The following is a 26,880-nucleotide window of genomic DNA, read 5'->3' as shown; positions in this document are numbered from 1 at the left end:
TACGCTTACTCATTTTATTATGGTGGAGGAAGCCGAAGTACTCGGAGAGAACCACCGGGCCACTTGGTGGAAACAGACAAACCAGAGAGATATCAGAAGATTGATCTCCAGGTCAAATTAAGGGACAACTTTGACCAACCGAGGCCCCCAAAGTACCCATTCTAGTTTAAACTCTGGTCTGGGTACCAGAGATGTGTGTGAAAGGGTGAAAATTACCCTTCTGATGTGTTGATATTTTTAGCACCCCGAGTGAGAATCGAACTCGGGACCTTCAGCACTGTAGCCATCGGTCCTAACCACTAGACCACGAACTCACACAATAATGGGGAAATTGTACGAATACGCTTACTCATTTTATTATGGTGGAGGAAGCCGAAGTACTCGGAGAGAACCACCGGGCCACTTGGTGGAAACAGACAAACCAGAGAGATATCAGAAGATTGGTCTTCAGGTCAAATTAAGGGACAACTTTGACCAACCGAGGCCTCCAAAGTACCCATTCTAGTTTAAACTCCGGTCTGGGTACCAGAGATGTGTGTGAAAGGGTGAAAATTACCCTTCTGATGTGTTGATATTTTTAGCACCCCGAGTGAGAATCGAACTCGGGACCTTCAGCACTGTAGCCATCGGTCCTAACCACTAGACCACGAACTCACACAATAATGGGGAAATTGTACGAATACGCTTACTCATTTTATACTTACCCTTAAGATGACGTATTTTAATATATTTCTAATTCAGGGCGGATGGCTATAAGTACTTTTTACTATTTAATATAACTTTCAAGTATGTATAATTATAATGGCCAACCCGATAGATTATTCTCGGCAATAATACCTTGAGCTGTTTATCAATCACTCTTTTTAAAACATGTTTAAGATAATTGAAGTCACGGCATTCAATCTCTTCGATGCTAATTAATCCTTTCTTCATCATTTTCAAGACTCTTAAGAGTGGCCGATATTTTTATGTATTCTATAAATCTGCATTTCTTTTTTACTATCTGTGCATTATTTCAAACCTTATTAAATAATTAAAGTTGTCTTCCAATATATTCAAATTCAAATATCTTTATTCTTAATCAAAAGGCCCATAAACGAAAGAGCATATGTACAAATCAACACAAATTACAAATTTCATTCAATATTCACACAAGCAACATATGCAATCTAACATACAAACATGTACTGATTGTTAATAATTGAATAATGATTTAGAACAAATATGGAAACATGATTATAAGAAAAAAGTAAATACACGAAAGGAGAGAGCCAGTACAAAGAGGAATAACTCTATTAATTTATCTTAACTGTTGTCCTTTTTTCCTGTCCGATCCGGAAATTTTTATTTTGGTATAGACTGAAATTCAATAGAAAACAACTATGGGATATCCATCCATGACGCAACATCAGTCTATGCACAGCAAAAAAACAAATGAAGCATAGGAGCAGCTGTATAAAATGTATATTTTTTAATAGTGAATGTGCCTGTCCGAAGTCAGGAGCATGTGGTTGTTGTATGGTCGCCTTGGTTGCTGTTCTTCATTTCTAAACCACAAAGAGTCCTTTAACACGGAGAAGAAAAAAACTACTACTTCGATCGGAGTTTAAGTGCCTTAATTAAACAGTGTCCCTATCAATGATTAGAGCGGAACAGTTTTCTGAAGTAATGACCTAATTAATTCGCATCGGGAATTTTGCATATACATTGTTCGTCAAACACATGGTTTTGTCTCAATTTGATCAGGTACTCGAATGGTTTTACACTAGTCTTTATAGCTTGCTGTTCGGTGTGAGCCAAGTCTCTGTGTTGAAGACCATACCTATAATGGTTTACTTTTACAAATTGTGGCATGGATGGAAAGTTGTCTCATTGGCACTCACACCACATCTTATCATTACTATTAAACGAGAAGACCTCATTTTGTGTGTCGCTTCTCTTCCTTCCACAATAAATTAATCATTATGCCTCTGTGTACTTTGGGTTACATGCATTGTCACATTTGTCATTCATTCTTATGATTATTAAGATTGAGTTATTTTGAGAGAAAAAAGAAAAATAATTGGTGTCCGGATATTGTTTCCGTTATCAGACTGACTTTAAGTCATTGATAAGACCTCAGTTTTAAACATGCACAAGAACAACAAATCGTATGATAGATTACGAAAATGAAAAATAAATAAGCCAAATAAATAAGCCAATCAAAGCGTTCTCCATATGATGGTTTTTAGATCGCAAGAACTACAGCTATTATACCTCCTTAGAGACAATTATGTTTTCGCATTTATCCACCTATAAACTACGATTATACTACTATAATATACAAAGACTCTCTGTATTCTGTCTACTTTTTTTTCTGAAATATTTACTGTCTAAGGGGTCATACCAGTTGCATATGTATTGAAATAAGTAAAACATGTGGAAACAAGAATGATCAAGAATGTGACCATAGTATAAGGATGCCACATCGGCACTATCATTTACTATGTTTAGTGGACCGTGAAATGGGATAAAATCTGTAATTAAAATTAGAAAGATCATATCATAGGGAACATATTTACTAAGTTTCGAGTTGGTTGGACTTCAACTTAATAAAAAAAACTACCTCGACAAAAACTTAAACTTGAAGCGGGACAGACGGACGGACGGACGAACGGAACGACGAACAGACTAGAAAACATCATTCCCATAAATGGGACATAAAAATTTATTGTTGAAAGTGAAAACTTTAACCTGAAGCCGGACAGAAGGACGGACGGACGAACGAACGGACGAACAGACTAGAAAACATAATTCCCATAAATGGGACATAAAAAAATATTGGTGAAAGTGAAAGTAGTGATTTGGCCAAAATGAAAGTAGGTTAGAGATTAGAGGGAGGCAGGACTTATTCGGGACGTAGGGATCGGGTGATTAAGCTCGGGATTACGGGATTGATCTTTACGGGATGCGGGGGAAAAAAAATTCGGGATGTCGGGATAAATACGCACCTCGGGATTTCATGTTTTTAAGCACGGGATTTCGGGATTAGGGCCCCTCAGACCACCCCTCAAATGAGCCTTAGTCATTTATACGAGATTCAAATCCTACCATTGCCATGTTCATAGGGCTTTCAAAAGGAAAAACACTGATGGATTGTCCTAGAAGCACATTTAATTAGAACAATAATGGTCTATAAGCAGTATTGTTGTGCGTTTACCTTTCTACATTGGCTAGAGGTATAGGGGGAGGGTTGAGATCTCACAAACATGTTTAACCCCGCCGCATTTTTTGCGCCTGTCCCAAGTCAGGAGCCTCTGGCCTTTGTTAGTCTTGTATTATTTTAATTTTAGTTTCTTGTGTACAATTTGAAAATTAGTATGGCGTTCATTATCACTGAACTAGTATATATTTGTTTAGGGGCCAGTTGAAGGACGCCTCTGGGTGCGGGAATTTCTCGCTACATTGAAGACCTGTTGGTGACCTTCTGCTGTTGTTTTTTTCTATGGTCGGGTTGTTGTCTCTTTGGCACATTCCCCATTTCCATTCTCAATTTTATCATTTATTTCATTTTTGAAGCGCAAATTTTTAATTTAATTTGACTTTTACCAAAAAATGCATATTAGCAAAGGGGAAGAATAATTGTGGTATAAGGCCAGAAAACACGAAAAATAATTGAATTTAACAGAAAGGAAACACATAACGGACTTTGGAAAAAAGGGAGAGGGCTTTTGGTACCTTATATGAAATTCTCCAGTCATAATATCTTTTACAAAAATTGTTACAACAGTTTACAAGCTGTATATGCCCTCGATTTCGCGGGTGTCTTCTAGTACATATTGAAGACGATATATAAACCTTTCCTTTGTTTGAAGTCTGCATGGTCCTATTATTTTTTGTTATTATTTTTAATTTTTGTTCCTGGTATTTGGTTTTGTTGCGGTCTCATAGACGTACCTACATCTCTCTTTAAGCAGAGATATACACTCATAGTTCTGCTATAAAATAGACAGGAGTCTTCTCGGAATCGCAAAGCGCAACAGGTCACCTAAAATATTGAGGGACAGGATAAGGTTTATATGATATATAGAGAAGAGCAACTGTAATTATGAAGTCAGCTTAGAGAAACTCGAATTCACATTTTAAATTTTTTTTTTTTTATGCATAAAACTTGTTTTTTATTATTCAGATAAATAAAGACTGATTCCAAAAAAAATCCGCAAAAAAAACAAATAACCCTCTGCCTGTCAGTAATGAATAAATCGAAACATAAACAAACTTTGTTGGAAGCTTGTGATGATGGTGACGTTTCCGTGATAGAAGATTTGATGGAACTGAAGGTAGATGTAAATGAATGCATGGAAGATGGCACATCACCGTTGTGTTTAGCATCACAAGGAGGATATACATCAATAGTGTGTACCCTGCTCAAACATGGCGCAGACGTAAACCTGACAGATAATGGAGGGGTATCGGCAATGTTATTAGCATGTCAAAACGGACACACCGAGACAGCTACCGAGTTACTGAAACATAATCCAGATTTGAATAAATGTGATTCTCGACTCATTACCCCACTTTTCATGGCTTGCCAAACAGGACGTAAAGAGATCGTCAAAATATTACTAGAAAATAATGCCGATGTAAATAAGTATAGGGATAGCGGTGCTTCACCTCTATATATAGCATGCCAACATGGTTATGTAGAAATAGTTAGAAATCTACTGGCTAACAAAGCAGACCCTAATGTATGCACTAATGCAAATGAATCTCCCCTCAGTGTTGCAAGCCAAAAAGGATATAAAGAAATAGTTGATATGTTACTTGATTGTGGTGCCGATGCCAACATGTGCTGGAAAAGTGGCATTTCATCCTTATATTTAGCATCACAAAATGGTCACTTGGAGATCGTTAAAAGGCTTTTGATCGCTGGAGTAAACATAAATAGCACTGAGTTGGATGGTAGTACATCCTTACATATAGCTTGTCATGGTCATCATACAGATATTGTTCGCTGTTTAATAGAAAACGGGGCTGACTTGAATAAATGCAATAGCCAGGAAATCTCATCATTGTTCATTGCGAGCCATTTCGGGTTTGAGGATATAGTTCAGCTGCTTCTAGAAAACAAAGTAAACGTTAACAAGTGCAACAGTGGACGTGAATCGCCATTGTGGGCCGCTTCACGTAGTGGCTTTCTAGGGATTGTTAAACACCTGCTCGATAAAAATGCATCATTTGAGATGTGTAATAAAAAGGAAGAAAGTCCCTTGTACACAGCTTGCAAGTTTGGTCGTACTGACATTGTCTGTTTATTGTTAGATTACAAAGCTGACTTTCAGAAAGCCAATGATGAAGGAAGAACGCCATTGTATATTGCTTGTGCAAAGGGATATATCGATATTGTAAATGTGCTTCTTACACGAGGTGCAGATGTAAATAGTTGTTCACACTTCGGAGTATCACCACTCCATGCTGCTTGTCACGACGGTCATACAACTGTTGCTAAATTGCTTATTGAGAATAATGCTAATGTCAATGTTCGTGACGAGACTGATACATCGCCACTGTGGGACGCTGCTTCTGAGAATCTGTATGAAATTGTCTCTTTACTACTAGATAATGGTGCTGATAACGATATAAACTCCGTTAGAGATGACGACGGTACAACCCCACTGCATATTAGCTGCGAGAAAGGCTATGCCGATATTGTACGTTTACTACTTAACAAAGGTGCTGATGTGAACCAGTGGGACGATGAGAGATCTCCCATTGATATTGCATGCCAATATGGTCACAGAGATGTTGTTAAAGAGTTACTTGAGAAAAACCCTGTCATTGAGAATAGAGATTCTTTGTTCAACTTAATATTGTCAAATGGACACCAAGAAGTTTTGGCTGATCTTTTTACACAATCCGACAAGATTTTGTAGTGAAACAAAACTCGAAGATATTTTACTGCGAAGTAAAAAAGGCTATAAATGTTACCACCACCAAAAATATCTTCCTTTATCTTTTGAACTTTTAACAGTACCAACTTTTCAAAAAAAGTTTTTTATCAATTGTGTGTCAAATACAGAAGTTCCTTATAAAATGTCTCCATGTTTAAAGATGGTGGAACAAAATCCTCGGACTTATATATAACTAAGCATCATTTTACTGTTTACAGATTTCTTGATATCTCATGTTCGGAATGTTATACTTTTCCTATTAGTATACATATAAATAATATGCATCATAATTCAGTGGTTGACTTGTCGTTTGTTGCTGTCTGTGATATTTGTTTTTCGTCATTATTTTTTACATAACTCAGGCCGTTAGTTTTTTCATTCAGACTGGTACAGGGATTACCACTGCCCAGGTAATAAATCCTGAATACAATCATTAGAAACACGAAAAAATGTCGAATTCAAAACTTAATTTGAACCGATAGATATTATTTATTCTAACAATTCATGCATGGTTTTTATCTTTCAATGTAAGGCATACACTATACACCGTGTAGAACGCCACATGCAGGGTGTCGGCTATGTTTGACACGGGGTGGCAATTTTGAAACGGAGAAAAACGAATAAAGTGAGTTCAAGTATCAAAATTTCTTTTTTGAGAAGTGTAAGTACCAAATAATGTATTGCACGAAAGGAACCGAAACATAATCTAGCATGCATGTGGCGTTCAACACTGTGTTATGACCTTTTTATGTTACAAATACTGTCAGCAACCGATTTTTTTTAAAATGTTTTTAGTTTGGTAACCACTTGCTGAATTACCAGTTGTCAATTTTATTCTCGATATAGTTTAAATGAATATTTCTCGTCAAAACCTTTTCAACCAAGTTCTTTTCGACAGGATCTATGCTGTAACAGTTTTTAATAAGATCAAACTATAGTGGTCAACAAACAAATGACGAGCGTATAACTTATGATATTGCACATTTACAAGATTTACAACTATGAAGATCAGCTGATGTAAAGGGTCTCCACTGCCTCTGTTTCACCTTCTCTGATGGATTAATTATATCTGTTAAAACCTTTTCAAAAAGTTCAGTAACCATTGTTCCATCCTTGGCACTAGTTTCAATGTAAGGAATGTCGTGTTCATTGGCGAAGTCCTGTAAAGGATATCTATAAATAGATACAGGAATAATAAAACTATGATTATCAATCATAACTTATATCAAAGTTTTACATTTATAGCATTTTCAATGTGTTACTGGTGTGTATCTTTAGAATAAGCATTATTACTTTTTGTGTCATCCAAAAAGTAAATGACGGGTGACGCATACAGTTTAAAATAACGTATAACACTAATATATGATGTGTGACGAATGCAGTGTAAAATAATGTGATATGTACATTGATGTATGATGCCAATATAATGTGCATTATTCTAATATGACGTGCTTCTTTAGCTTTGGGTACACAGCCATGTTCTAATTCGAATAGAACATGGGCTGCACGTGATTGACGTCACAATTGAAATGGCAACGTCAGATGAATTTTAAACAACGCCAGAGATCAAAATAGACATTTATGTTGGTGTTGCTCGCTAGGAAATAAAATAAAAACATTCTAAAAGTAAGTTTAAATGTTTCTGGTTTTTTTTATTGATAACCTGTTGATTTTTCTATAGGGTTTTGGTTCATCAAATCAAAATGGCGACATTTCGAGCGTCTACTATAGGTCCGCTTCATAGTACAAAAGTTCAAAATATTCCTATTAGAATCGAAATAATTCTATCATGCCATGCTCTATGCTCATTTTAACATGGGTAGGCATTATATTTGTAAACATTTAATACCGCGCTAACGCTCGGTATTAAGATATTAACAAATATAATGCCTACCCATGTTAAAATGAGCATAGAGCATGGCATGAAAGAATTATTTCTTAAACATATCATACCGACAACTGATGGGAGAGGCATGCAGTTTAAATTAACGTGTCAAACCGACATATGACAGGTGACGCATGCAGTGTAAATTAACATATCATACTGAAATATGACAGGTCACCCCTGCAGTAAAAATGTATTATTGCTACTGACATATGATGGATGACGCTGGCAGTTTAAATTAAAGTATAAAACTGACATATGACGGGTGACGTATGCAGTTCAAATTAACGTAGGATGTCGATATACCGATATTACAGGTGATACATGTAGTTTAAATTATCTTATGATACCAACATATGACGGGTGATCCATGTAGCGTATATTAACGTTTCTTACTGACAAATGACGCGTGACGCATGTAATGTAAATTAACGCTTGATACCAACATATGACGGGTGACGCATTCAGTGTAAATTAACGTTTTATACTGTACTGATATTTGACGGGACACGCATGCAGTAAAAACGTATGGTACCGATTTTAGTACTCAGGATTTATTTTTCTGGAATAACTTCATAAAGCACGCTAAGACTAAGTAAGAGTCAAACGATTGTACAGCCATATGTTAAACCTTTCGAGGTATTGAAATAAATATGGAACTAAGTAAAACATACAAAGTGTCCTGTCAATTTTCAAACACCTTATTTTCTTTAGTGGCTCCTTGTGGGTTGACTCGGTCTGTGTTATACACATTTGTTCATGCACTTTTCCATCATTATATCTTTTTTATAGGGTTGTCATCTTCGTAATTCTAAAAATTTTACTTACGTGAGAAATTGAACCAAGCATTCATTCAAATCTGACGTACATTGTCGTATTGTAAAGAAAAAAGGTGTGATTTTGTTGAATATTTCTATACAGCCAAAAAATAAAGCAAACAAAAATAAATATGCAAGTTCCTCTGCTGATAATTTCAGATTCTTTAATTGTAAACGTTAGGGAACAGTCATTATTTATCAGCTGAGGGGGTCGGTGCATTTTAGGGGGGGTCATTGCCAAAAATATCATACCATTGGGGGGGTTACCATCAAAAAATATTTTAATTAGGGGGGGGTCACACAATAAAGGTTTTTATGTCTGACTTGTATATAAATTGTTTACAAAATTGAAGTAAGTGTGCTATCTGTGAAATAATGTCTGTTTATTAAATCTTTGATAGTGTAAACTGCAAAGCACCATGCAGCAGGATATGCCTAATTTCTCAAGGGCAGTGAATCTGATCACTCCTTATCACAGTTGTGTAAATTTACAATCAATAGATTAACAACTCTATAAAACGTTTCTTCCTAGTTTTGACCACAGGAAACAGTGGTTGGAAAGGTTTCTGGACATGCATAATTAACTTTCTATAGTCATGATAGTGTTTAAATCATTTTGATGTGATTCTTGAGATGAAATAGGTGTGTATATATAATTATTTGGATGAAAGCAAGGATGCATGTTAGTTATATGTCCGTCACATGGTAAAAGGTATAACTTATTTTATGAAATTATTACAAAGATATCGATTAAGAATAAAAGATGATCTCGATATTATAGGTATATCTCTTCTGTATTCTTTAAATTTTAAGGTAATATTTTTCTATTCATTAGTGTTTTTTGCCCTTTTCTCCTTTTATTCATATTTGAACACCAGTGTTCTCTGTTCTTTTTTTTTTCTTTTTTTTTTGGTCCATTTTTCGGTAAAATTTTATCCATTCTCCGATATTCTTTCCTATCCAGATTTCAGACCTTAATAAAAAAAAATACTTGATGGGCACAATGGTATTCACACACACTAAACAATACACTATATGATTTAGAAAAAAAACAAATATATTCAGCTGGGGCCCCTAAACAAAAATGTGTACTTGTTCAGAGAAAATTGATAACACACTAAACTCTTAAAACATACATCTGTACAAAACAAAGAAAGGCCAGAGGTTCCTGGATTGGTTGTATATTTCTTTTTCTCAAATAAATCATTTACATATTTAATCAAGAAAGGACAAGAACCATTTAATCGGTGTTATTTTATTTGCACTTCCTAAATCATTTGTACATTTGAATCCTGGACTCCCCCTCCTCCCCATTCATAACTAGATATTTTAAAGTTCAAAGGTTAAAAAATACAAGGGCCTGTGATTGTGTTACGGCCAGAAATCGCCTTTAAATTGTAGCCAACAAAAGACACAAATCAATAGTAAAATTTAACAATATTTATTATACAAAAGTTTACAAAAGGTATTACACAAATATTACTGTTAACTTAACTGTCAAAATATGAGTCCAATCTGTTATCTTTATCTGTATCCGGAAATCTTTCGGAATCCAATCTGAATATTATGTTCACTACTAAGGTCACAATCCAGTATGATGTTGTTTGTAGAATAAAAGTGTCAATCCAAATGCTGTGAATACTAATGTCTATCAATGTCTATGTCCAAGTTTAATTATGAGAGTTTAACTTTAGTGTCTGTATATATAGTGTTGTCATGGAAAATTCTAGAACACTCTATAATGGAACATTGTGGAAAATCCTGGAAAGTTACAACGGAAGTTTCTGGAATAACGTAGAAGTTTAAATTACGCATCTTTTATAAGGATCATTCTAGAAAGTTCCAATCATTCCTAAACTGCACAGTTATAAGATTATTTGGTAAACAACTATCAGGCCATACAACACAAATTAGGCCAACATAAATAAACATAATAATTACAATATCATAACACCTCCCCCCTTAAAAGAAGTTTTAGTGTAACAAAAACTTATCATGAATAATATGAACAAAAATACATAATATATACAAAGTGATTTAATAAGCTCTAGATAAAGCATCAGCTATTACATTATCTTTACCCTTAATATGTTTTACAATTACATCATATTCCTGTAACAATAAACTCCACCTAGTCAACCTCTGATTCTTGTTTCTCATTTTATGCATGAAGGTGAGAGGATTATGATCAGTATAAACAAGAATAGGATATACAGTGGGATTCAAATATACATCAAAATGTTGAAGTGCTGACAACATTGCAAAACATTCTTTTTCAATAGTTGAATAATTTTTCTGATGTTTATCTAATTTCTTAGAAAAATATGATATAGGTTTTTCAACATTATCATCTGTCTCTTGATATAAAACAGCTCCTATTCCTACATCGCTTGCATCAACGGCAAGTTTAAATTGTTTTTCAAAGTCTGGAGTAATCAGAACTGGACTATTAATTAAAAGTGATTTGCTATTTTCAAAAGCGTTTTGACAATTTTCACTCCAGATAAATTTAGAATCTTTTCGTAAAAGATGAGTCAATGGTTGAACCACAGTAGCAAAATTTGAACAGAATTTCCTGTAAAATCCAATCATGCCTAAATATCTCATAAGTTGTTTTCTATTTGTAGGAGGTGGAAATTTGGAAATAGCTCCCACTTTACCCATAATAGGTTTTACTTGACCTTGGCCAACTGTATGCCCTAAATAATCAACAGTGGCCTGACAAAATTCACTTTTACCAAGATTAACAGTCAAATTTGATTTTGACAATCTATCAAAAGTATCATACAAATGTTTTAAATGCTGTTCCCAGCTATCACTACATACAATAAGATCATCAATATAAGCATAACAACAGTCTAAATCTTTTATAACATTATTGATCATTCTTTGAAATGTAGCTGGAGCACTTTTCATGCCAAATGGCATTACAGTATATTGAAATAAGCCATCTGGTGTAACAAAAGCTGATATTTCACGAGCTCTCTGTGTCAATGGAACTTGCCAATAACCTTTCAACAAATCAAATTTGCTCACAAATTTTGCTTGACCAATGTTGTCAATACAATCGTCTATCCTTGGAATCGGATAGGAATCAGATTTTGAGACTGAATTTACTTTTCTGAAATCAGTCACGAAACGAAAGGTTTTATCTGGTTTTGGCACACGGAGACAAGGAGAGCTCCATTCACTGTTACTCGGCTCAATAATATCATTGTCAAGCATATATTTAATTTCTTTTCTCATAGCTTCAAGTTTGAGTGGATTGAGCCGGTAAGGATGTTGCTTAATTGGAGAAGCATCTCCTACATCAACATCATGACAAACAGCAGTGGTTTTGTTTGGCACATCTGGAAAAAGATTTTTAAAAGAAAATACCAAAGTTTTTATTTCTTCTCTATGATCAAAAGACAGATGTGCAAGTTTTGAGTCTAAATTTGACAAAGTTTCTGAATTTTTCAATCTAACTGTCTCTTCCAAAGTTTTAGAACTAAAAGGTGGTTCAATTACATCTGGTTTGTCATGATTGTTCTCAAATTTAACCATGCCTAAAGTGGCAACTGGTTTACTATCACATAGAACATTAGTACGCTCAAAATATGGTTTTAACATATTAATATGACACACTCTATTTTGTTTGCGCCGACCTGGAGTTTTTACAATATAATTCAAATCATTAATTTTATTCTCTATTGTATAAGGACCACAATATTTAGCCTGTAAAGGATGTCCAGGGACAGGCAGAAATACAAGTACCTTATCACCAGGCTCAAAAACTCTGTCCCTGGCATCTTTATCATACCATATTTCCATCTTGTTCTGTACATTTTTTAAGTTTTTCTGAGCAATTTGACAAGCAGTATACAATTTTTCTTTAAATCTAGATACATAGTCTAAAAGATTCAAGTCAGTATGTTCAGTAAGCCACTTTTCCTTAATCAATTTTAACGGTCCCCTTACAGTATGACCAAATACCAACTCAAAGGGACTAAATCCAAGGGATTCTTGAACAGCCTCTCGAACCGCAAAAAGTAGAAAGTGAACTCCATCATCCCAGTCTCTGTCAAATTGAAGACAAAAAGTTCTAATCATGTTCTTCAATGTTTGATGAAAACGTTCTAAGGCACCTTGAGATTCTGGATGATAAGCACTTGATCTGTACTGAGCAATCCCTAACTGGTATACGACTTGCTGAAATAAACCTGACATGAAATTTGATCCCTGGTCGGACTGTATAGACTTAGGAAGTCCTACTAATGTGAAAAATTTGATCAAAGCTTTGACGATAGTAGGTGTCTTGATATTTCTGAGCGGAATAGCTTCAGGAAAGCGGGTAGATGTACACATGATTGTCAATAAATATGCATTTCCAGTCTTGGTCTTTGGTAAAGGTCCAACACAGTCAATTAGAACTCTGCTGAAAGGTTCGTCAAAGGCTGGAATAGGCAGAAGTGGTGCTGGTGGTATTTTCTGGTTAGGTTTACCAACAACCTGGCATATATGGCATGATTTGCAGTATTCTGTGACATCATTTCTAAGTCTGGGCCAGTAGAAATGTTGCAATATTTTTAGGCAAGTCTTCCTTATACCTAAGTGCCCAGCCAAGGGGGTGTCATGGGCAAGACCAATAATTTCTTGCCTATAAACTTTAGGCACCACCACTTGGTATAGCACTCTCCATTCCTCCTCTGGGGTGGCATCAGGAGGCCTCCACTTCCTCATTAAAATGCCGTCCTGATGGTAAAAGCATTCGGCCACTTTGTCTGCTTCCTCCTGTGGTTGAGCTCTCTGGCTGAGCTGAAGAACCTCAGGGTCTTTATGTTGTTCTTCAGATAAATTCTTTCGGTCTAATGAATGGCTGTTAACGTCTGGCCATGGCATAATAACATTCTTGTTAACACTAGGTGGTCTTGTAATGGCCTTTTCTGAGCTACCAGGACCTTCAATGTCAGCTATGAAAGTGTCAGAAAGGTCCATGTAATCAAACTTGTCTGTTTGCAAATTCTCATCTTGTTGTTTTCTAGCCATCGCCCTAGTAACAACACAAGCTGGATATAATTCAGCATCATCTTCAGGTGATTTAACATCCACTACCGGTTCACTGGTAACAATTGGTTCAGCAACCACTTTGTTCCTAGCTAGATCATTTCCTAGCAATAAGGTAACACCCTCAACAGGGAGATTAGGACGAACACCTCAACAACTGGTCCAGTTATCAAATCTGACTTCAGATAAATACGATGGAGAGGAACATCTATACAACCTAACTCTACACCTTGTAACAAAACGGAGGCACCAACAGAAGTATTCTCGGACAAAGGCAACACACCTTCTAACAATAAAGTCTGAGAAGCTCCAGTGTCCCGTAAAATCTTAATAGGCTGAAGAGTGGTATCATCAACAATAGAAACAAACCCATCAGACATAAAGGGTTTGTATTCCTCCATGTAATCACAAAAACTGGACTTAAAAGCCTGACTCGCAGGACATTCCAACGTACTGGTAATATAAGGTGTCGTACAAGCACTGGACTTCGGCTTATTATCGCGTTCATTCTTCTTCTGGAGTCTAAAACAATCAGCCATCAGGTGACCATTTTTCTTACAATAAGCACAAATCAGTGACTTCTTCTCAAAAGTATCAAATTTTGGACTAGACATATTATAACTGGACTGACTCTTATTCTGTGGAACAGGCTTACTATCAGTATGCTCAGTGCTTTGATTTTTGTAATTTCCACTGGAAGTATTAACATTTTGACCCTTGAAACTTCTTTTATGTGAAAGAGTATAATTATCTGAAATAACAGCTGCATCATGTATTGACTCAACAGTTTTGTCGTCTAAATGTGTTTTTAAGTCTAAATGAACACATTGTTTGAACTCTTCTAATAACATCAATTGTCTTAGGTTATCAAAATTGTTATCTGTTTTCTTTGACGTAAGCCATTTATCAAATAGATCTTCTTTTTCCCGAGCAAATTCCACATAGGTTTGCGAATCAAACTTTTTATAAGATCTAAATTTCTGTCTATATGCTTCTGGTACTAGCTCATAGGCTTTCAAAATTTCCTGTTTCACAGTGTCATAATCAGAACTTTTTTCTGATGGAAGTGCGGAGTATATTTCAGCTGCCTTACCCTCAAAAACACTTTGCAGCATCGTAGTCCAATACGGCATTGGCCATTTCAAATTATTAGCAATTTTCTCAAACTGTGGAAAATATTTATCAACTGTTTTTTCACAAAATTTCGGAACCAAACGTATATTTTTTGCTGCATCAAAATAATCTGATTTCGACTGGACTTTAGTGTTGCTTTCTTCTTTGACCATTTCAATTTTCAGTTTTTCCATCTCTAGCCTTTCTCTCATTTCAAGTTCTTTTAATTTTAATTCATCTTCTTTTATTTTCTCCATCTCCTTCATTTCCAATTCTTTTAGTTTGAGTTCATGTTCTAATTCAAGCTGTTTTAATTTAAAGGCGTCAATATTTTCGACCTTAAGTTCAAGAGCCTCTTCACCTAAAATTTCTGCGTCAACTAATTTGTCTATAACCAAATTTTTTATAATTTGTTTTCTCATAGATACTTTAAAAACTAATTTCAGTTCTTTAGCAAGCAACACTAATTCCTCTTTCTTTAAATTATCAAAACTCTCCAGGTCTGGCGTTTTCAAAAATTTACCAGCATCAAATGCCATTTTGTAGAATTTTGTTGGCTAGTTATAATAAAAATATTGAATAAATTTTGAAAAAGATATTTTCGTTATCCCGGACGAGCCCCCAATTTCTGTTACGGCCTGAAATCGCCTTTAAATTGTAGCCAACAAAAGACACAAATCAATAGTAAAATTTAACAATATTTATTATACAAAAGTTTACAAAAGGTATTACACAAATATTACTGTTAACTTAACTGTCAAAATATGAGTCCAATCTGTTATCTTTATCTGTATCCGGAAATCTTTCGGAATCCAATCTGAATATTATGTTCACTACTAAGGTCACAATCCAGTATGATGTTGTTTGTAGAATAAAAGTGTCAATCCAAATGCTGTGAATACTAATGTCTATCAATGTCTATGTCCAAGTTTAATTATGAGAGTTTAACTTTAGTGTCTGTATATATAGTGTTGTCATGGAAAATTCTAGAACACTCTATAATGGAACATTGTGGAAAATCCTGGAAAGTTACAACGGAAGTTTCTGGAATAACGTAGAAGTTTAAATTACGCATCTTTTATAAGGATCATTCTAGAAAGTTCCAATCATTCCTAAACTGCACAGTTATAAGATTATTTGGTAAACAACTATCAGGCCATACAACACAAATTAGGCCAACATAAATAAACATAATAATTACAATATCATAACAATTGGGATTGAAATAACAGTCAGTATTGAAAGTTTATCTACCAGTATAGAATTATAGGTTGCAGTAAAATTAATTAATAAATTGGAACATACAATTTTCTGTATATTTTTTTTCTATTTTTACATGTACGTGTCAGATATTCCTTTTTGAAAAAAAAACAAGAAGAAAAGCTGTTTGTTATACTCAGAGCTTCTCAAAGCCGGTTACTATGTAGCTGGTCATCATCTCCTCAACACAACTGGAAATTCTTTTTTTTTTGGGGGGGGGGGGTCAAACTTTTGAAATTATGTTCTTAGGGGGGGTCATTATGTGGTTTTATAAAATAAAGGGGGGTTCCCAACATAAAATTTTATATCAAAAATTTGAACCGCCCCCCTCAGCTGATAAATAATGACCATGCCCTTACTTACCTCTGCTAGAAGTTTTCCAATAGCTCTGTCTTCTGTGGTGTCTATCTTATTACCAACAAGAACTGGGAGTATACATCTGTTTGAATATTGTCTGATTCGGTCGAAAAATGATTTGATGTTTGCAAAGGAATCCTTAAAGAAAAAATATTTGCATCATTCAGGAGTAATACGTTAGCAATTTTGAAACTAATTGTGAGTGCTTTTGTCATTCTGGTTTAAAGAAGCACTGTCGTTTATTTTGCTTCATATTTGAAAAACTTGTATATCTTTTGACAAATCTAGCAAACGACTCAACAAACATGCTATTTTTCAAATGTGGTTTTATTCTTAATAGTATGTACTTCAAAACATCACTGTTCGTCTTGCTAACTTTCGTCTATTGACTACTAGTATTAACTTTTGTACAAGTGATCTCGTAAATCTGCTTTATAGGCTTTGTTTATAACACTTTGTTTCTTTTTTATTATTATTCGAGATTTTAACCATAATCATTGGACTCATTCATTCCAAAAAATGTATTGAATCAATTATTTGACCGTGTGTTTCTTAAGCGAGTCTGACATTGTAACTTGGAAATAGCTGAAACGACTGAGTTAGCATAGTTATACTTACATAATTTGTGACGTCGAACATCACAATAAACCCATCTTTATTGCGGAACTTTGAGTAAGCTTTCTCTCCAAAGAGGTTTTTTGAACACAAGTCGTACTAAAATAAACATACGAAACAACATGATGAATTTCTGCAAACATAGCTTGAGAGAAATCTTTAAAAACGCATAAAAATTATAGCATTGAAAAAAGGATTTGTATATTGATCAAATCCTTCATTGAAATAAGAAAACTTAAAAGGCATACACCTACTCATAATAAAGTTTTGAAATATTATTCTTTAATTGAAATCACTATGTCGCGTTACATTCTTTTTATTTTGGAATAAAATATACATTAGGTTAATGTACGAGGAAAATGACTTACTTTTTACATTGGATACTATTTACTTTTTTGCTTACTTACGATATCCACTTCAACTGGTTTTCCGTCGACTTCTACGGATTTTTTGAACTGAAAATCGAACAAATAAGGCATGTACTTGGATGTTATTACTTCCAAAAACCTTTTAAAAAGTCAATTATTCTCGTTTTTTCTTGTTGTCATCTGGGTATATTGCCATCTTTAATTAGGACTATGTTTTGCTGTTTGTTTGTTCGTTTTGATTATTTTTTTAAATATAAAGTTCTGTTACCCCCATGACAACTGTTGGCCCCTGGACCTTATAAGACCCATGTCAAAACAAATTATCAAATTATTATGGCGTTGTCAGTTCGTCTTCGACGGATGAGTTTGAATTACGTCTATTTTTTTTAAAGAAAAAATACTGCTGTGCAAATCCATATTCGGGCAAGAAAGGCTCAGCGAGTCATCATGGAAAGGGCCGACTTTTCTTCTTTTTTTTTTTTTTTTTTCTTTTGCAGAATATCAGATATTGACCCGTAAAAAAATTTTTGTTTGTTTTGTTAAGTTGTCTATAGTCAAATGTTATGAAAATGAATTTGACTATTAAATCTTGAATTTAAATTGATAATCTTGTTGATTTGTACTCACTACAGAGAATATATCACTTACTACAGTTATTTCAGTTGTTGACTTGTATTCATCTGTAAATGTATTTCCCTGTGGAAATGTCAAAGTATACATGAATCGTTATTTGTGCAATAAAAAATGCTCTAATGACCCTGGTTTACTTTCAATACTATCCAACGGTGCCAAGAAGAAGACAAACTGTAGCAGGATTTCAAAAGAAAATCTTACTTTACTGTTTTTCCCTAACGCGTTCTGCTACTCACTAGTCTTGTTAGCAATCATAAAACAAATTTGAAATGAGTTCTTGATCCCCAAAATTGAGAAAATCCGCTTATAAAGCCAAAACAAAAATTGGTCAAGCGTCTCACATGTCTGTCTGAACGAGCCTAAGCATGACATATGCACATTCACCAGCGCTAAGCGGCCGCGATTATGTCAAAAGTTGGTTCATGCAGAACTCATCTACACACCATACAACTGTATACCTGATTTTACACAATTATTGCAAATCTATGCGAAGAAATCTTCCTTTTTAATATTTTTGAAAAGTAAAAGTGCTGTTTCTAGGTCAAAAGTATTTCACGAAGATCCTGATAAAACTCAAATCTCATTTTCAATTGATAGTTCTCTGTCTAATACACGAATTAAGCATGATCAACAAACAAAATGAGACACTGTAACTTTTACTATGTTTTTCTTCATTATCATAATTAAGTTGAAGACATGTAAAACATCTATAAGAATAGAATTATCGGCAAACTAACTTCGAAAAGATATAATGATTATAGTTAGTATAAGAGACATTTGGAGAAACGATCCAATTTTATCATGCGACAGCATTTTTCTTTGTTAGAAGGTACATGTATACTCAAAGATTAAAGGGCTTCCAGATACTATTTTATCTCTTTTTTTTTGTCATATATGTAAATTTGTGACACCTTCAGAACAGCTTCTGATTGAAAATATAAGTATACAGGATTAAAAATTGTCCGATGACTGTCATCTGAAACTGAAAACCTTTCACACCCGGACCGTTGATAAACAAATCACTTTCTTTTATCATAGTTTGGTAAATTGATTGACACCGTAATATTTGTAGAATTCTATTTAAAACCAGGGTCTTGAACATTCTACGTGGTTTTCCACACGGAGGGCACCTGCATGCATGTTATATAAAAGTTCTCGAATAAATCAAGACAATAACATAATTCAATTATTCAGAAATGGAGGAAATACTTCCAGATATTCTTCTTTACCTTTTTCGCTTCGTCTTTGGAGGTTGTGAGACTTTTAAAAATGTTGCTAAACTGTATTTTCTTCGAATCTTTGTTCAATTTGGAATTAGCTTAACTGAACTCATCTTTCTCGAAATATCAGCAACAGAGCAGAACACTACTAGAATAAGCGATATAAATGCTAGAAGCGCGCCAGAACAAGCGATGAGGTACAGTGTTATTGGAAGTTTGTCCATCTTTGTGGCTATTGCTATTTGGTATTTTATGCATTATGTTTACAGAAATGATAAAGACCAGCCAGCAGTCCCCCATAAGAAGTTAATGGAAATGGTTTGCTTGTTTAAAGTTATGGAAATACTGATCGATAGCTTGTTTGTTGCATATACTGCTGTATTGTATAACGATTTCGAAGTTGCACTTCCTTTTTTTGCCATACCGCATGGAAATGTAAATTTAACTGCATGGATTATTTCTCTGGTAACATTCATTGACATACTGTTCGGAGTTGTTGAATTGATTTACACAGTTTATAAACTATGTAAAGAGTCATCTCGCATACATCCTGGGGATGAAAAGCCACCAGAAATACCCGACATGAACGAGATTTTCACTTAAAAAAAAAGAAACAATCTGTTAGCGAAGGGTTTATTTTTGACTGGTGATTATTAAAATAAAGTGTATGTGACCGTATATATCGTTTCTATATCCAACAAAAAAATATAGTAGGAACAGAATAATGGTAGTTTAGTAAGGATTCAGATTTTTTTACTTTAATTAATTTGGTATTTTCTTATTTGTATTTGGCACACAGTTCTTACGACTTTATACTGTATAAATGTTATAGACTGTTATTATAATTAAAATCTTCAAATCACTTGAGATCTTAATATTCTATATTTTATATGATATGGAGTTAGTTGTTACATTTCACTAAATAACAAAACACATACTATTCATTTGAATTAAATGAAAAAAGATTTCAGTATTTGCTTGATACCTTTTAAGAATGATAGTCATGATGTTTTTGTCACTAGAGTACACCGTCGAGTGATATTTTTTCCGAAGATTGCTTATTATGTCCCTTTGATCGCGGACTTATATCAGTCGCATACATTAATATAAACTTCATACAAGATAAAGACCAATAATTTGTTAGATATTATGAACTAATTGTACACGCAACTGCATTATTTATTTAGACGACTTATTCTATATGGTGGCAGTTAACCAGGTTTACCATTTCCAGAAAAGAAAAGTTATATTTTACAACCACCATTTTTTTAAACATATTTCGAAAAAAGTGGGCACACTCGAAAAAGCCCTTTAAAATCACTCGAAAAAAACACGATCCTAGCCGGACACTATACCTACCGTGTATTATAAAAAAAAAAAAAGGCAAACAGATTTATCGGCTTTGTCCATTGTCGACGGACGTACGTGTATATTGTTTTTAATTCAAGTTCTATATCATTTGGTTTACTGTTGAGAGTTATCTCATTGGCAATCATACCATATGATTCTTTTCATATTTATGGAAGTCTCTCAAACCCCCTTTTAGTTTGGTTTCTATTCAAGGAGTGCAATTTTGGTTTCAAACACAACTTTCTGTGTGATTCGCTGTACGGTATTGAAATTCTGTAGACTACTTTTCGGCTATTTTTTTAATATTTCTTTAATGTTGATGAGCCGTTGTCCGATTTGTTGAATTTGTTCTCCTAACATCAACCACAATGTATGCTATTAGTTAGATGTACAGAACCGACGAACTGTATTACTGTGGATTCATTAATATTCGTTGGATACCAATTTTTGTGGATTTCGTGGGTACAGGGGAACCACGAATTTAAATGTTAAAATTTCTAAAGGAATGTATGCAGATTTTGCCAAAACCACGAAATTAAATAACCCGAATATGCAAGTTTTCCTCAAACCACGAAAATTGGTACCCACGAAAAGGTAATGTATACTTACTAAATAACGATTGTATTATTAGATACTTACTAAATAACGATGAATGATTGATGTCTTTCCGGATGGAAGTCCACATATTAATAAACTGCATCTATATAAAATATATTTAAAAATGATATGATATGTGTCAAGGAAATTATTATTATTATATTTTTATTTAGAAAAAAACATATATAAAACAGAGACGAAATCGCGCGCAGATGACCTTAAACATCTCATTTCTAAAAGATTAAGGATGTTCGCTACTCTGTTAAAAAATAACAAGCTTTTTAAAAGACTATTATGAATTGATAGTATATTAATAAAGAAACTCAAAAAGTAGAAAAAAATGGAGGGTCCGTGTACTCATTTTCGAGATATAAGCCATTGAAAATTTGGCGGAAATAATTCTCTCTAGATTTTTCATATATTTAACATTGGCACCTTATTTGTTTCAAAAACTATGAAAAAAATAACAAGAATTTTATAAAATTTTGAAATATGGCTTTTTAAACTTTATGTAATAAAATAATGAAAAGAAAAGTAGGGGTTAGTGGGCAAATTTTTTTAATGACAATACATGGATAAAACCAGAGGATTCCGAAAATCTGGCAAAAAATCAAAAAAAAGGAGGAGCAAACATCCTTAAGTGCAAACAAAGCTTTAGCGAAAATTCCATAGCACTTGAAATAAAGAATACAGTTACATCTGTCTCGTATCTTGACTAACATCTAGAAATTGACAATGAGGGTCGATTGAGAACGAAATTGGACGACATAAGAGATGATTACAGCTTCCCTATTGTGAACTTTCAATTTCTTTTAAGCAAAATTCCAGCAGCGCTTGCGTATGTATTATATATCTCCCAGATGAAACGATATTTCAGGGCTTGCGTTTCCTATCATGATTCCCTTAAAAGATAACTGCTGCTCACAAAAAAACTTTTAAAACCACGAGTTTAAAGTGGTTAACTTGAAATTATCCCTTCGAAAATCTTGCGGACGCCATCAAGAGTTTGTTGACCGATATGGAATCACTATGCTGTCCTCTTTTTCCCAAATATGACCTACCAAATTATACTTATCATGGGTTCATACGTATATGATAAATAAGATAAGTGCCACATGTGGAGCAGGATCTGCTTACCCTTCCTGATCATGATCACCTGAGATCAACTGCGGTTTTTTGTGGGGTTCATTTTGCTCAGTCTTTTATTAAATTAGTTGTATATACTGTTTGTTCCTTTTTTTTGCCATGTCGTTGTCAGTTTATTTTCTACCAATGAGTTAGAATGTTCCTTTGGTGTCTTTCGCCTCTCTTTTGTTGTAATTCACATTTTATTAGATATGCAAAATGTATGTATACAGCACACCTATAATAATAATATTAACATATGTGGGCAATCCCTTTGTAAAGTAAGGTAAAGTATATGTTTAAATCAATAAAAAAGGGTGGGGACAAAAACTGTGGCTTTTCGAAACAGTGTCCATGACATTTGCAGGCTTATGGAGGTAGAATGTCATTGTTAGAAAAATTATAAACATGATAAATATCGAGATTCAATGAAATACGTATTAGTGAAGAAGAGATAAACACTTTTCTTGGCTTCTTTTTTGCGGACGCCGAACTATACATCATATATAAGTTTTGAAGATGTTTTACTTTATCGTTTGAAGTGAAAAATATTTGAATCTACATTTTAAATTGTTACAAAAAAAATCAAATTTCTGCTCTATAGATTTGCTTTCATAAATGAAATCTGAAATATATCCCTAACAAATGCACCGTATAAAATGCATATAAGAGTACACCTACTTATAAACTGTTACGCGTCGCATACTAAGTACAGAGACATGTATAATAAATCTAAATTAAAAAAGGGAATTCTTAAAGCTTACTTTGACAAATTTTAAACTAACTTCATTCCAACAAGTTTAAATTACATGTTCTAAAAAAGAGCTACAAAAAAAATGCTCTGCTTTATAAATTTTCTTTCATAAATGAAGTCTGAATTATATCTATAATAAATACACCGTATCAAATGCATATATTAGAACACCTACTTATAAACTGTTACGCGTCGTATACTATGTTTAGAAACATGCATGATAAATCTAAATTAAAAGACGAATTTGAAAAAAAAGGAATTCTTTTACTTTGCCAAATTTAATCTAACTTCATTTCAACAAGTTTAAATAAAATGTTCTAAAATAGAGCTAAGAATTGTTTGTATTGTAGTAAATTTAAGTCTTTGAAGATTTATTCAAATACGCTATTGAACATTACTAAGAGCCAATAAATACAATAATTTTGTATTTTATAAATTAGTGCCTTCAATAAATAAAAGTCGTCATAGAACAGTCTCATTTTCATACCGGTATTCGAAATGACTCGTTTCATTGCTATTACAACAAATATGTCATAATAACATGACAGAGAACAGAGAGTTTTGTTTCGGAATATTCTAGATAAATATACAAAAAGCAAATTTAAGACAATGTACCCTTCTAAGCCTGAAGGTGGCTGGGGGGTATAAAAATCCAATATAGGAATTGGCTAATTTTTTTAGTAAATGAACTTTATCATATGTTTGGTGAAAAACAAAAATAAAAAAATCGGTTCACCGTCTAGTTATTTTTTTTTTAGGGTTCAAATTTTTATGGTTTTCATTCAAGATTACTATAGAAATGATAGGGAAATGAACGCAAAGCTACCTTTTTTGAGGAATTTCTAATGAAACCTAATATAAGATTTTTTAATGTTAGTATTTTTTAATATTCTATTTAACCTTCATGCAATGTACACTATTGCTATGGTGCAACAGCTCACGTAGTATGTTTGCCCAATACCAGTGGCTGTCCACATTCCAAGCTTTTAATCCCTATTTGTTAATTTGAGCTCTTTCTGCACGACTCTCTAACAGATCAACATAGCTTACATCTCAAATTAATGTAAAAAGTTCAATAGTAATTGAAATAAAACAAAATAATGTTATAACTATTTTTAAAAATCACGTTTATTTAATGTTAATCTCCTGTATTTAGCATGTCAGTAATTCATATATTGAAGCCAAGTATGCTAATTAAAATTGAAGTTATCAGAAGTAAACTTAGAGTGATAGGACAATCGTTTTAGAATATTAAGGAACTTTACACAAAAAAAAATGCAAAGCAACGTGCATGAACAAATTATGTTACTGTAAAAAAATATGACGTTCTTTGTGGAAGTCAGTGTCACCTTGAGTACCAAAATAGGAATCACGGATATAAAAATAAACAAATATTTAATTACAATTGTTCGCTTAATCATTTCATCCATATACATGTAATAAAATCAATTTGTATAACTACAAATAATGATTTTGATAAATATTTGTTTAAATTTAACCAATATGAGCTGGACCGTACGCGTATACTCATACGGTCCGACCGTACGCGTATGGTCGGACCGTACGAGTATACGTATACGGTCCGGACCGTACGCGTACGGTCCAAATACTCATATGGTCTGGAACATATATATAAATGCCTTCGCAGTAGTTATGATATATACTACAGTGAAACCTGTTTTAAGAGACCACTTAAAGGAGAGCAAAAAAGTGGTCTCTTAAGACTGGTGGTCTTTTAATACAGGTACAATTTATATGAAATGTACTACAGAGGAGTCTAAAGTGATTGTCTTTTAACACAGGTTTTTTGCTTAATACATGTGGTCTATTTAGCAGGTTTAACTGTATTTATTTGAGAAAATTGTTGATTAATAACTCAAGTTTTACCAAAAACATCTTATAGTTTCGTGTGTTCGGAGCTTTTTTCATTATCTTCAACCAGATCGATTAATTCCAAGCAGCTGAAAGACAGGATGTAAAGATTCGTAGAAATGTGAGGAGATATATGATCTTGAGGGACCTAAACGAGTAACCAAATTCATACAAAGGTCAAAATAGCCTACGGGAGTTGGAACCTTCTTTTTCCTAGTAATTTCACAGTGACATCAACGCTGAATTTTATAAACAGTCTATTATAAATCGCGCAGAACTGAAACACTAACTTTTAAGCTGATTTATTATACCCTCGGAAACTAAAAGTCAAGAAAAGTCTTAATGTCAAGCGAAAAAGTCAAAATATAGATCTGTTTTATATCAATATATTTTTGACAACGGTTAACCTCCTGTTGTGTGTGGAAAGTTTCAAGAAATTACAATCAACATTATTTATATAACAGTTCAATAACGTGTTAAGACACTATATCTATAATAGTTCCAGCTAGAAAACTGGAGAAATAATTACCAGAACACACCATGTATCCTGGGCACTTAATACGTTCTGTTAATTTTTTCCAATGTTTCGTGACCTGTGATCCATTTAACAAGATTGCACCCTGAATTATAAAAATAAAACCTTTAAAAAAAATTTAAACAATTCTTTATAATTGCTATGTGTCCTAAACGCTTTTCTGGGTTTTCCTTCAATAATATTATAGACCTTGTATTTTTTACACCAACTGATAGTGCTGACCACATATGACTTTAACAAAATACATAACTTACTTTAAAAGATCAGTGTTTACTGTCGACATTACTAACATATGACTTTAACAAAATACATAACTTACTTTAAAAGATCAGTGTTTACTGTCGACATTACTAACATATGACTTTAACAAAATACATAACTTACTTTAAAAGATCAGTGTTTACTGTCGACATTACTAACATATGACTTTAACAAAATACATAACTTACTTTAAAAGATCAGTGTTTACTGTCGACATTACTAACATATGACTTTAACAAAATACATAACTTACTTTAAAAGATCAGTGTTTACTGTCGACATTACTAACATATGACTTTAACAAAATACATAACTTACTTTAAAAGATCAGTGTTTACTGTCGACATTACTAACATATGACTTTAACAAAATACATAACTTACTTTAAAAGATCAGTGTTTACTGTCGACATTACTAACATGGATCAAGATATAGTTTTTAACCCCAGATTAATCTGAACCCCAAATTAATCTAAACCCAAAATTGATTTCCTTAATCGTTAAATGTGTATATAATAAATATGTTAATTGGTTATGTATTAATAGCAGTCAAGTCATGTCTGCCCCTTTCAAATTTTCTCTACTTATAGCGGTTTGCACGTCCACTTGTATTTTTGTCCATCTGATTAGTTTTTTCAACTGATTTTTATAGTTCGTTCTTATGTTGTACTGTTATACCACTGTCCCAGGTTTGGGGGGGGGGGGATCCTGCTAACATGTTTAACCCTGCCACATTATTTATGTATGTGCCTGTCCCAAGTCAAGAGCCTGTAATTCAGTGGTTGTCGTTTGTTTATGTGTTACATATTTGTTTTTCGTTCATTTTTTTTTACATAAATAAGGCCGTTAGTTTTCTCGTTTGAATTGTTTTACATTGTCTTATCGGGGCCTTTTATAGCTGACTATGCGGTATGGGCTTTGCTCATTGTTGAAGGCCGTACGGTGACCTATAGTTGTTAATGTCTGTGTCATTTTGGTCTTTTGTGGATAGTTGTCTTATTGGCAATCATACCACATCTTCTTTTGAATGGAGGAATATATTATCTTAGAAATGAGCTATTTCTTTCTGTAAAGGTGGATACTCCATGCAGACAACAGAATGTGTAAAATAGCATTGTAGATTTTATTTTTAAATAAAGAGA

At 33.6% G+C, this 26,880-nt stretch overlaps 2 protein-coding genes across 3 annotated transcripts; one reads left to right on the top strand and one right to left on the bottom strand.

Moving 5' to 3' along the window:
- Positions 1 to 689: 689 nt before the first annotated feature.
- On the top strand, positions 690 to 6,220 carry LOC143068087 (uncharacterized). Its single transcript, XM_076241856.1, has 2 exons — positions 690 to 786; positions 4,169 to 6,220. Exon 2 carries the CDS (start codon positions 4,233 to 4,235, stop codon positions 5,910 to 5,912), a length of 1,680 nt encoding a protein of 559 aa, XP_076097971.1. The 5' UTR covers positions 690 to 786; positions 4,169 to 4,232; the 3' UTR covers positions 5,913 to 6,220.
- Positions 6,221 to 6,368: 148 nt separating this feature from the next.
- Positions 6,369 to 25,762, bottom strand: LOC143068088 (uncharacterized). 2 transcript variants are annotated; one of them, XM_076241857.1, is made up of 7 exons: positions 25,733 to 25,762; positions 21,235 to 21,295; positions 18,041 to 18,088; positions 17,432 to 17,479; positions 17,028 to 17,123; positions 16,416 to 16,547; positions 6,369 to 7,090 (listed from the first exon to the last, which is right to left on the bottom strand). In XM_076241857.1, exons 1-7 carry the CDS (start codon positions 25,759 to 25,761, stop codon positions 6,899 to 6,901), a joined length of 606 nt encoding a protein of 201 aa, XP_076097972.1. In that variant the 5' UTR covers position 25,762; the 3' UTR covers positions 6,369 to 6,898. The 2 variants fall into 2 exon arrangements, with proteins under 2 accessions (XP_076097972.1, XP_076097973.1); XM_076241858.1 differs by having other exon boundaries at positions 6,942 to 7,103.
- Positions 25,763 to 26,880: the final 1,118 nt, after the last annotated feature.

Source organism: Mytilus galloprovincialis, chromosome 3 (assembly GCF_965363235.1).
Source record: "Mytilus galloprovincialis chromosome 3, xbMytGall1.hap1.1, whole genome shotgun sequence".
Lineage (NCBI taxonomy): Eukaryota > Metazoa > Mollusca > Bivalvia > Mytilida > Mytilidae > Mytilus > Mytilus galloprovincialis.
The sequence above is the reverse complement of the archived record's forward strand: the minus strand, read 5'-3'. Positions and strand labels throughout refer to the sequence as shown.